This window comes from Panulirus ornatus, chromosome 11 (genome assembly GCF_036320965.1).
Source record: "Panulirus ornatus isolate Po-2019 chromosome 11, ASM3632096v1, whole genome shotgun sequence".
NCBI lineage: Eukaryota > Metazoa > Arthropoda > Malacostraca > Decapoda > Palinuridae > Panulirus > Panulirus ornatus.
Window position 1 is genome coordinate 63,731,877 of NC_092234.1, and position 12,287 is coordinate 63,744,163.

At 40.8% G+C, this 12,287-nt stretch overlaps 1 protein-coding gene across 6 annotated transcripts in view; it reads left to right on the plus strand.

Moving 5' to 3' along the window:
• Positions 1-12,287, plus strand: part of LOC139751609 (uncharacterized) — a 430,524-nt gene that overhangs the window by 285,857 nt on the left and 132,380 nt on the right. Inside the window, exon 5 of one of the 6 annotated variants that reach the window (XM_071667210.1) lies at positions 11,671-12,136. The exons of the other annotated variants lie outside the window; for them this stretch is intronic. Within the exon in view, the coding sequence (XP_071523311.1) occupies positions 11,671-12,108 (438 nt within the window). The 3' untranslated portion in view covers positions 12,109-12,136. The remainder of the gene's footprint in view (positions 1-11,670; positions 12,137-12,287) is intronic. 6 annotated transcript variants of the gene reach the window in all.

Consider the following 12,287-nt stretch of genomic DNA (forward strand, 5'->3'; position numbering starts at 1 on the left):
TTTACACCAAAGCTTACTAGCTTATAGCTAGTTATTTCTTATGTTTGACTGAAATTATATCCAATTTACCAATCGCACCTTAGGGAGGACGAGCATCTGGGTTGACTGTTGAGTGACTGCTGCAACATGGATTTGAACATTTGCTGGCTTAACCCTGGGCAGGACAGGAATGCTTGCCCAATAGCTTCTTTCTTTAAACTGTTCCTCTAACTTGTTGTTTATATTGCATCAAACTGTACTCTTACCCATATTTTCTCATTATGAGCTGTTTTGTTGCTCAGCTGAGTCTTGCTTTAGACTGTTTTCTTTCCATGTGATAGTTTTCTTCAGACCATTTCCATGTCTAATGGTTTCTCACTTCTGACCATTCCATCCCTCTTTAGCTTGTTTTCAGCACTTAGTGTGGATATGGTCATTTTTTTTTTCTTATTGGTGCACATTGCACATTCTTTCACACTATGTTCAGATTTATTCATAGGGAGAAAGGTTAAAAAGTTTGCCTATGTTATTCTGAGCACTTCCTTCAGGTCTCTGTCCCTAGATCTTGTGATGAAGTCAACTGAATAGTAGTAGCTACTTAAGACATATACCTTAGAGAGTTGCCACAGGGACCAATAAATGGAGGAAAGCAAGAGCATGCTCTCCTAAGTGATTGAGCTAAAAAGGTATGTGAAGTTGTCCACCAAGCAAAGCTTGGTACACCATTCAGGTGGATGGATGCTGCTCTGATGAAGCAATAAGCATTCCAAGATTCTGGCACCATATCCTGGAATGGAAGCAGAGATCCATTTAGATTATGATGAGAAACTGAAAGAACTCAAACTCTACTTCCTAGAAAGAAGAGAAATTGAGGGTATCCTGCACCCATTATCTTGTGGTGACACTTACAGACTTGCTTCTGATGTCACATAGCGATTTAAAGTTTCATGCCTCAGTTTAAAACCCCAGCTGATTTCTTGCTTTCACCAATTGTTTATATATGTCGATAGAAGCCTACTTCCACTGCTGGGTAATAATATCTTGCATCTGTCACCTACAGGATGTGAAAGAGTGTGCATATATATTTTCTGGGTGAGATGGCAGATGATGGTATTGTTATACAGGTGTACATTTCTAATCCAGCGCTCTGTGGTCCAGCAACTCCCATGGTGCAGCACATTTTGACTCTGCCACCATGAGCTATTAGTCTGTGAATCTGCCACCAAGACAGTGCTGTTAGCAGCACTAAGGTACCAAAACCTGTTTACTCTGCAGCAAAGCTAATTAAGAGTCCTTTTCATTTCTTATATTAAGCTATATTTTAGCCCTTCAGGATGTCATCCGGGAGATTACAAGGTGCAGAAGATGGTGGTAGTGCTAACAAGCATAAGCCTAAATCATTATCTATGGTTGAAAAAGTAGATTTACTGAAAAATTAGATAAAAGAACTTTAAAGACTTTGTGTGAATACTATGAGATTGGACCATCAACTATGCATGACTTAGGGGTCGCTTTCTGTTTTCTGGCATTTTCTGTGGTCCGGCAATGGCCAGATCCCAAGGTTGCCAGATTAAAGAGGTACAACCTACAGTAACAATTTCTGTAGTATTAGTATTAATATTTTTGCAGAGAAATATATTCGTTTATTCATGTAATTTATATATAAATGCATAAAGATGTATGAGTAAAATATAAATGTAAATATATGTAGAAAATACTTATTCGTAGTGTGAAATCAGAGCTTGAAAAGAAAGCATAAATTGTGCAGTGTGATTTGGTGTCCATAGAAAACTTGTTGAAAAAATCCCATAATTATTACATATGTATATAAGGAATTTCTTTACTGCCAGCATGCCTACCCCATCCATCTAACACCCTTCCCCACAGACATTAAGGAGAATGAAAAATTAAAATTTGTATTTTCTTTAGTTTTTTTTTATTATTATTATTCTTTGTTGCTGTCTCCCACGTCAGAGAGGTAGCGCAAGGAAAGAGATGAAAGAATGGCCCAACCCACCCACCCCACATACACATGTATATGTATAAACGCCCATACACGCTTATATACATACAAATACATTTCAACGTATACATACATATACATACACAGACATATACATATATACACATGTACATATTCATACATGCTGCCTTCATTCATTCTCGCTGCCACCCGGCCACACATGAAATGGCACCCCCCTCCCCCCGCGTGCACACGAGGTAGTGCTAGGAAAAGACAACAAAGGCCACATTCATTCACACTCAGTCTCTAACTGTCATGTGTAATGCACTGAAACCACACCTCCCTTTCCACAGTCAGGCCCCACAAAACTTTCCATGGTTTACCCCACACACTTTACATACCCTGGTTCAATCCATTGACAGCACGTCCAACCGGGTATACCACAATGTTCCAATTCACTTTATTCCTTGCATGCCTTTCACCCTCCTGTCTGTCCAATCCCGATCCCTCAAAATTTTTTTCACTCCGTCCTTCCACCTCCAACTTGGTCTCCCACTTCTCCTTGTTCCCTCCACTTCTGACACATGTATCCTCTTTGTCAATCTTTCCTCACTCATTCTCTCCATGTGACCAAACCGTTTCACTGCACTCTCCTCTGCTCTCTCAACCACACTCTCTTTATTACACATATCTTTCTTACCCTCTCATTACATACTTGATCAGACCACCTCACACCACATATTGTTCATTTCTAACACATCCACCCTCCTCTGCACAACTCTATCTATAGCCCATGCCTCACAACCATATAACATTGTTGGAACCACTATTCCTTCAAACACATCCATTTTTGCTTTCCGAGATAATGTTCTTGCCTTCCACACATTCTTCAATGCTCCCAGAACCTTTGCCCCCTCCCCCACCCTGTGACCCACTTCCACTTCTATGGTTCCATCCGCTGCTAAGTCCACTCCTAGATATCTAAAACACTTCACTTCCCCTAGTTTTTCTCCATTCAAACTTACCTCCCATTTGAATACTCACCTTTAACCCCTTTGCCTTTGTACAATGGCACTGTGCGTGCATTCCACCAATCCTCAGGCACTTCACCATGAACCATACATACATTTAATATCCTTACCAACCAATCAACAACATAGTCACCACCTTTTTTAATGTATTCCACTGCAATACCATCCAGACCTGCCACCTTACCGGCTTTCATCTTCCGCAAAGCTTTCACTACCTCTTCTCTGTTTACCAAACCATTCTCTTTGACCCTCTTACTTTGCACACCACCTAGACCAAAACACCCTATATCTGCCACTCTATCATCAAACACATTCAACAAACCTTCAAATTACTCACTCCATCTCCTTCTCACTTTACCACTACTTCTTATTACCTCTCCATTAGCCCCCTTCACCAATGTTCCCATTTGTTCTCTTGTCTTATGCACTTTATTTACCTCCCTCCAAAACATCTTAATCTTTTTGTTCTGCCTGAAGTTTAATGATACTCTCTTACCCCAACTCTCATTTGCCCTCTTTTTCACCTCTTGCACCTTTCTCTTGAAATCCTGCTCCTTTCTTTAATACATCTCCCAGTCATTTGCACCACTTCCCTGCAAAAATCATCCAAACACCTCTCTCATCTCTTTCACTAACAATCTTACTTCTTCATCCCACCACTCATTTGTGCAAGCTTTCACTGTTTCCTTAAATGTTTTAGATATCTTGGAGTAGATTTAGCAGCGGATGGAACCATGGAAGCGGAAGTGAGTCACAGGGTACGGGAGGGAGCGAAGGTTCTGTGAGCATTGAAGAATGTGTGGAAGGCGAGAATGTTATCTTGTACAACAAAAATGGATATGTTTGAAGGAATAGTGGTTCCAACAATGTTATATGGTTGTGAGGCATGGGCTGTAGATAGGGTTGGGTGGAGGAAGGTGGATATGTTGGAAATGAATTGTTTGAGGACAATATGTGGCGTGAGGTGGTTTGATCGAGTAAGTAATGAAAGGGTAAGAGATATGTTTGGTAATAAAATTGTGTGGTTGAGAGAGAGCAGAAGAGGGTGTATTGAAATGATTTGGTCACATGGAGAGAATGAGTGAGGAAATATTGACAAAGAGGATATATGTGTCAGAGGTAGAGGGAACGAGGAGAAGCGGGAGACCAAATTGGAGATGGAAGGATGGAGTGAAAAAGATTTTGATTGATCGGGGCCTGAACATACAGGAGGGTGAAAGGCATGCAAGGAATAGAGTGAATTGGAATGATGTGGTATACCGGGGTTGGATGTGCTGTCAATGGATTGAACCAGGGCATGTGAAGCGTCTGGGGTAAACCATGGAAAGTTTTGTGGGGCCTGGATGTGGAAAGAGAGCTGTGGTATTGTTGCATTATGCATGACAGCTAGAGACTGAGTGTGAACAAATGTGGCCACTGATGTCTTTTCCTAGTGCTACCTTGCATGTGCGTGGGGGAGGGAATGCCATTTCATTTGTGATGGGGTGGCAATGGGAATAGATGAAGGCAGCAAGTATAAATATGTACATGTGTATCTATGCATATGTCTGTGTATGTATATGTATGTATACGTTGAAATGTTTAGGTATGTATATGTGCGTGTGTGGGCATTTATGTATATGCATATGTATGTGGGTGGCTTTGGGCCATTCTTTTGTCTGTTTCCTTGCACTACCTCACTAATGCAGGAGACAGTGACTAAGTTCAATCCACTGATAGCACGTCAAGCCCGGTATACTACATTGTCCTCGTCCCCTCCACCTCTGACACATATCCTCTTTGTGAATCTTTCCTCACTCATTCTCTCCATGTGTCCAAACCATTTCAACACACTCTTCTGCTCTCTCCACCACATTCTTTTTATTACCACACATCTCTCTTACCCTTTCATTACTTACTCGATCAAACCACCTCACGCCACATATTGTCCTCAAACATTTTATTTCCAACACATCCACCCTCCTCCGCACAACCCTATCTATTGCCCATGCTCGCAACCATATAACATTGTTGGAACCACTATTCCTTCAAACATACCCATTTTTGCTCCGAGATAACGTTCTCACCTTCCACACACTCTTCAATGCTCCTAGAACCTTTGCTTTGCCCCCTCCCCCACCCTATGACTCACTTCCACTTCCATGGTTTCATCCGCTGTTAAGTCCACTCCTAGATATCTAAAAGTCTTCTCTTCCTCCAGTTTTTCTCCATTCAAACTTACCTCCCAATTAACTTGTTCCTCAATCCTACTGAACCTAATAGCCTTGCTCTTATTTACATTTACTCTCAACTTTCTTCCATCACGCACTTTACCAAACTCAGTCACCAACTTCTGGAGTTTCTCACCTGAATCAGCCACCAGCGCTGTATCATCAGCAAACAGCAACTGACTTACTTCCCAAGCCCTCTCATCCAGAACAGACTGCATACTTGCTCCTGTCTCCAAAACTCTTGCATTTCCCTTCTTAACCACCCCATCCATTTTTTTCTTTTTTCTTTTTTTTTCCGCTGTCTCCTGCGTTTGCGAGGTAGCGCAAGGAAACAGACGAAAGAAATGGCCCAACCCACCCCCATACACATGTATATACATACGTCCACACACGCAAATATACATACCTACACAGCTTTCCATGGTTTACCCCAGACGCTTCACATGCCTTGATTCAATCCACTGACAGCATGTCAACCCCGGTATACCACATCGCTCCAATTCACTCTATTCCTTGCCCTCCTTTCACCCTCCTGCATGTTCAGGCCCCGATCACACAAAATCTTTTTCACTCCATCTTTCCACCTCCAATTTGGTCTCCCTCTTCTCCTCGTTCCCTCCACCTCCGACACATATATTCTCTTGGTCAATCTTTCCCCACTCATTCTCTCCATGTGCCCGAACCATTTCAAAACACCCTCTTCTGCTCTCTCAACCATGCTCTTTTTATTTCCACACATCTCTCTTACCCTTACGTTACTTACTCGATCAAACCACCTCACACCACACATTGTCCTCAAACATCTCATTTCCAGCACATCCATCCTCCTGCGCACAACTCTATTTATAGCCCACACCTCGCAACCGTACAACATTGTTGGAACCACTGTTCCTTCAAACATACCCATTTTTGCTTTCCGAGATAATGTTCTCGACTTCCACACATTCTTCAAGGCTCCCAGAATTTTCGCCCCCTCCCCCACCCTATGATCCACTTCCGCTTCCATGGTTCCATCCGCTGCCAGATCCACTCCCAGATATCTAAAACACTTCACTTCCTCCAGTTTTTCTCCATTCAAACTCACCTCCCAATTGACTTGACCCTCAACCCTACTGTACCTAATAACCTTGCTCTTATTCACATTTACTCTTAACTTTCTTCTTTCACACACTTTACCAAACTCAGTCACCAGCTTTTGCAGTTTCTCACATGAATCAGCCACCAGCACTGTATCATCACCCCATCCATAAGAATATTAAATACCCATGGAGACATCATGCACCTCTGCCGCAAACCAACATTCACTGAGAACCAGTTAATTTCCTCTCTTCCTACTTGTTCACATGCCTTACATCCTTGGTAAGATCTTTTCACTGCTTCTAGCAACTTACTTCCCACGCCATATACTCTTAGAACCTTCCACAAAGCATCTCTACCAACCCGATCATATGCCTTCTCCAGATCCATGAATGCTACATACAAATCCATCTTTTTTTTTTAACTATTTCTCACATACGTTCTTCAAAGCAAACACCTGATCCACACATCCTCTACCACTTCTGAAACCACACTGCTCCTCCCCAATCTGATGCTCTGTACATGCCTTTACCTTCTCAATCAATTCCATATGATTTCCCAGGAATACTCAACAAACTTATGCCTCTGTAATTTGAGCACTCACCTTTATCCCCTTTGCCTTTGTACAATGGTAATATGCATGCATTCTGCCAATCCTCAGGCACTTCACCATGATCCATACATACACTGAATATCCTTACCAACCAATCAACAACACAGTCATCCCCCTTTTTTAATAAATTCCACTGCAATACCATCCAAACCCGCCACCTTGCCGGCGTTCATCATCCGCGAAACTTTCACTACCTCTTCTCTGTTTATCAAACCATTCTCCCTGACCCTCTCACTTCACACACCATCCTGACCAAAGCACCCTATATCTGCCACTCTATCACCAAACACATTCAACAGACCTTCAAAATAGTCACTTCATCTCTGCTTGTTATTACCTCTCTATTTGCCCCTTTTACCGATGTTCCCCTTTGCTCTCTTTTCTTACGCAATTTATTTACCTCTTTCCAGATTTTCTTTTTATTCTCCCAAAAATTTAATGATACTCTCGCCCCAACTCTCATTTGCCCTTTTTTCACCTCTTGCACCTTTCTGTTGACCTCCTGCTGCTTTCTTTTATACATCTCCCAATCAGTTGCACTACTTCCCTGCAAAAATCATCTAAACGCTTCTCTCTTCTCTTTCACGAACAATTTTGCTTCTTCATCCCACCATTCACTACCCTTTATACTCTACCCACCTCCCACCTTTCTCATGCCACATGCATCTTTTGCACAAGCCATCTCTGCTTCTCTAAATACATCCCATTCCTCCCCCACTCCCCTTACATCATTTGCTCACACCTTTTGCCATTCTGCACTCAATTGCTCCTGGTACTTCCTCACACAAGTCTCCTTTCCAAGCTCACTCACTCTCACCACTTTTTTCTCCCCAACAGTCTCTCTTCTTTTCCAAAAACCTCTACAAATCTTCACCTTCGCCTCCACAAAATAGTGATTAGACATCCTCCAGTTGCCCCTCTCAGCACATTAACATCCAAAAGTTTCTCTTATACATGCCTGTCAATTAACATGTAATCTAAGAATGCTCTCTGGCCATCTCTCCTACTCACATACGTATGCTTATGTATATCGCTCTTTTTAAACCAGGTATTCCCAGTCACCAGTCCCTTTTCTGCAAACAAATCCAAAAGCTCATCACCATTTCCATTTACAACACTCAACACCCCATGTACACCAATTGCACCCTCAACTGCCACATTACTCGCCTTTGCATTCAAATCACCCATCATTATAACCCAGCCTCGTGCATCAAAACTACTAACACACTCACTCAGCTGCTCCAAAAACACTTGCTCCTCGTGATCTTTCTTCTCATGACCAGGTGCATAGGCACCAATAATCACCCATCTCTCTCCATCCACTTTCAGTTTAACCATATCAACCTAGAGTTTACTTTCTTATACTCTATCATATACTCCCACAACTCCTGCTTCAGGAGTAGTGGTACTCCTTCATTTGCTCTTGTCCTCTCACCAACCCCTGACTTTAATCCAAGACATTCCCAAACCACTCTTCCCCTTTACCCTTGAGCTTCGTTTCACTCAGAGCCAAAACATCCAGGTTCCTTTCCTCAAACATACCACCTATCTCTCCTTTTTTCTCATCTTGGTTACAGCCACACACATTTAGACACCCCAATCTGAGCCTTCGAGGGGATGAACACTCCCTGGGTGGCTCCTTCTTTTGTTTCCCCTTTTAGAAAGTTAAATACAAGGAGGGGAGGCACCCCCCCCTGCTCCCGCCTTCTTCATTTGCCTTCTACGACATGCGGGGAATATGTCAGAAGTATTCTTTCTCCCCTATCCCCAGGGATATATATATGTGTATGGGTGTTTATGTATATGTGTGTATGAGTGGATTGGCTATTTTTCATCTGTTTCGTTGCGCTACCTCACTGATGCAGGAAATGGCAATCAGGTATGATAATGTAAAGATTTTCTTTTCTTTCATACTATTCGCCATTTCCCATGTTAGCGAGGTAGCATTAAGAACAGAGGACTGGGCCTTTGAGGGAATATCTTCACCTGGCCCCCTTCTCTGTTCCTTCTTTTGGAAAATGAAAAAAAAAAAAAATGGGGAGCGGGTGGCTGGAAATCCTCCCCTCTCGTTTTTTTTTAATTTTAATGTAAAGATATATGTATACATTTTGTTTTCTTTTCTTTTGAAGCATGAATTATACATATCACAATTTGAGAATATATCCTAATTCTCAAGTGTCTCAAGTTTGAACTGTCCCAGGTTGAAACTTTGCAGGTTGGGGTATAGGTGTAGATATTATGTTGATTCAAAGAGGCTTGATGTAGGTTCTTTTGTCAGGTTGCCCACGTAATTCCACTACCAAGCAGATGTATAGCTTTTGACATTGATATGCTTTGAACAAATTAAAGTACATTGTAAAACGTTTAGACCATGAGGCAACAAAGATGGCAAAATCTATGGACCATTTTGTTTGAGGAATTTTCATCAAATGTGATCCTAAGAGACCAAAAATCAGGTTTACCCAAAGAGGCTGTTATTCCAGTACTACTACTACTGTAAATCATTCCCCAAAAGAGAAATACTGTCATGTCTCACACTCACTACCTTCTTCTGTAAGAAGAAATTGCTTGTCTCAAGTACTGAACTCTTTCTCGCCTATGAACAGAAATCTGTGACCACCTAAGAGAGCAATAGAGAGTATTTGATTATCAGGGAGTTAAGATACAGTTTTACCCCAAAATAAGATGAGTCCAGGCTGGCAGATGCTCATTCACAAGACACATCAATCTTACATCAACGTGTTCAGTCCTATGATATGAAGGTGAAGTTAGGCATTGCAGTCCTCCCAACACATTCATTAACATTTACTTTTTGACAGTGCGTGAACCTATTGGATGTTGGCTGATGGTATGTACTTTTGTTTTTGGCCTTCAGACTGAAGGTCAAATGGGTATTTATTCATGGGTTTTCCTCAACACAAATAGTAAGTACTTTTTATCTTGAAAACTAGGGTACCTGGAGATAGCGCTAGCATCATCTGCCATACTGTAATGATATTAGACTGCTATAATGGTAAGATGGCTTCAAAATTATATCAAAACATTCTTTTTTTCCTGATGACTTTAGAATCAGGAAGAAGGTTAAGTGAAATTCATGTGGCATACATGTAGGGTTTGCTTAAGATTATCACCCTTTATTGGTAGAGGTTGATCCAAAATAAGATTTCATTGTGAAAATGAGATAGTTAGGCTTAGGAAATATCTTTTTGATACAATCCTGGAAAAATTGAAAGTTAACTTTTTTAGTCCAGTCAGATCGTAAAGATTTTCTTGATCTTACAGAAAATTACTCAGAACATTGGTTTATTCATCCAGGTTCCTAGTTGATTCTGTCAGCAAGAACATATCTGAATGGATCAAGTTGTTCCTGCTGTATCTTGGGCTCTGTGAGAGAGACCTTGATGTACCAGAAGTGGCATATACCTGAGCTATTTTTAATGAACTTCTCATTGGATGAGTTTACCAACAGGAGTCATTTTCCTTCAAGAAACTCCTTGGTTTAACAGTATCCATTCAGAAGAGGATGATATAGTATAGGAAGCAAATTGTTATGGATAGTCTTTTCTTTAATCTTCTTTCTTAGATTTTTCTTAACCCCCATTCACTGGGGTATGTTCTTAAATGCTCATATGGCTTGTTAGTAGGTGAGAATCATAGGCTTTGAAGGATGAAAATCCTTTTCCCTAATCATCCTGTGTTTTCTCTTTGAAAAACTATTATTTGATCCTAGTCAATATCAGGCTTAACATACAATCACCAGCAATAAGGGATTGAATGTGTAGAAAAACATTAGCCCTAGCTTCACCTCCACTTGTGACAATGTAGGCCTGGACAGGCTGCTGTATGGTTGTTGAATTCTGTTTCTAAGCATCTTCCAGACTCATATTATTGATGATAGTCAAAGAAGTGAATCCTACTCCATACATTTCATTTCAGGCAGGTAAAAAGGGGATTTAATCCCCAGTAAGCAAGTGCTCTTTAGTACTTTCTTAGACACTCACAGGGCTCTACCAGTAAGAGATTTTTTTCTTAATTATTCTTCAAAACCTGCGCTTTTTATGGAGGAAGTCAATAATTTTCATGAAAGGTTGGAAGTGAATTTTTTTTTTAATTGTGATGAATAACAAAAGTTACAGCAACTTGAATTTCATACCCTTCGTACCCTTCTCAGTACTTGTTTCACATTAGTTTAACATATCTTCAAAAAAGTTAGTGAGTAACTTCAGTTATTTACCTTATTTGCATTTTATTGTATGCTATGATATTCAAAGAAGTTTGGAATTATCCAGATTTATGACAATTTTCTTAATTGGTTACAAGTTGTATGTCTTACAATGCTGGGTTTAATGTAACAGTAGTAGTGCAATATGAAGTCATTGCCATTAGGGAATAGTGGCCACATGTGGTTCCTTTACTAAGGGTAGGAAATGGGATAGGATATATATTGATATTCATAATCTGAAATTATGGCTTATTAGTCAGAACAGTTTGACATTATATTTAAAAAGTTTTTGTGAGAATGAAAGTGATTATCAGTAAGTTCTATTTTCTTCCCTGTAACACTTGAACTACCACACAGCAAAAAAGTACGATATTTATCTTAATCATGGATTTTTGCAGTAGTAGTATATTTTTTCATCTGATATTATATGATGATGCACTCATTGTCATGAGAGTAAGATTTCTTGAGAAGATGCATGTTGATAAGGGAAAGGATGAAAGCAAAGGACTTTTTTCTTAGAAGATAGGCACAAGTGGCAGCCATCATGGGAGTGTAATGGAGGCATCTCTTTCCAGCGACGGCCATGGACAACTGAATCAGGGAGGGCAAGATCAGCTGGCCTTAACTCCCGCCCTCATGATGGATTAATTCTCCAATCAGATGCTACATCTTTGGCACGCCCACCAGACCCAACATTGCGATCACAAGCTGGTGTAGTCACCCCCCATGTGGGTCAAGATGTAATCCCACATCTACATCGCTGTCAGTTCTGCAGTTATTCATCACCTAGCCGAGGAGATCTAAAGAAGCATATCAGGATACATACTGGGGAGAAGCCATATGCCTGTCCTCACTGCAGTTATCGATGCTCTGACTCAAGCGCTTTAAGTAAACATGTTAGGACACATACTGGGGAGAAACCTCACTGTTGTCCACATTGTCTCTACAGAACACACTTGGCCTCAAATCTTCATCAGCACATGAGTACTACCCACCCTGATCTCCATATGTAGATAACTGTGGTTTACTTGAATGTTTATGGTAATTAAAGATCCTGTGTTTACCATGAATGAAGACAAAAAGATAGGGCATATGAATGGGCGTTAGTGAGTTGACATCTAAATGTTGCAGTTTGTGTTGTAACCTTACACCATTTTCTTGTTTTGAAGGAAGGAAATTTTATATATATATA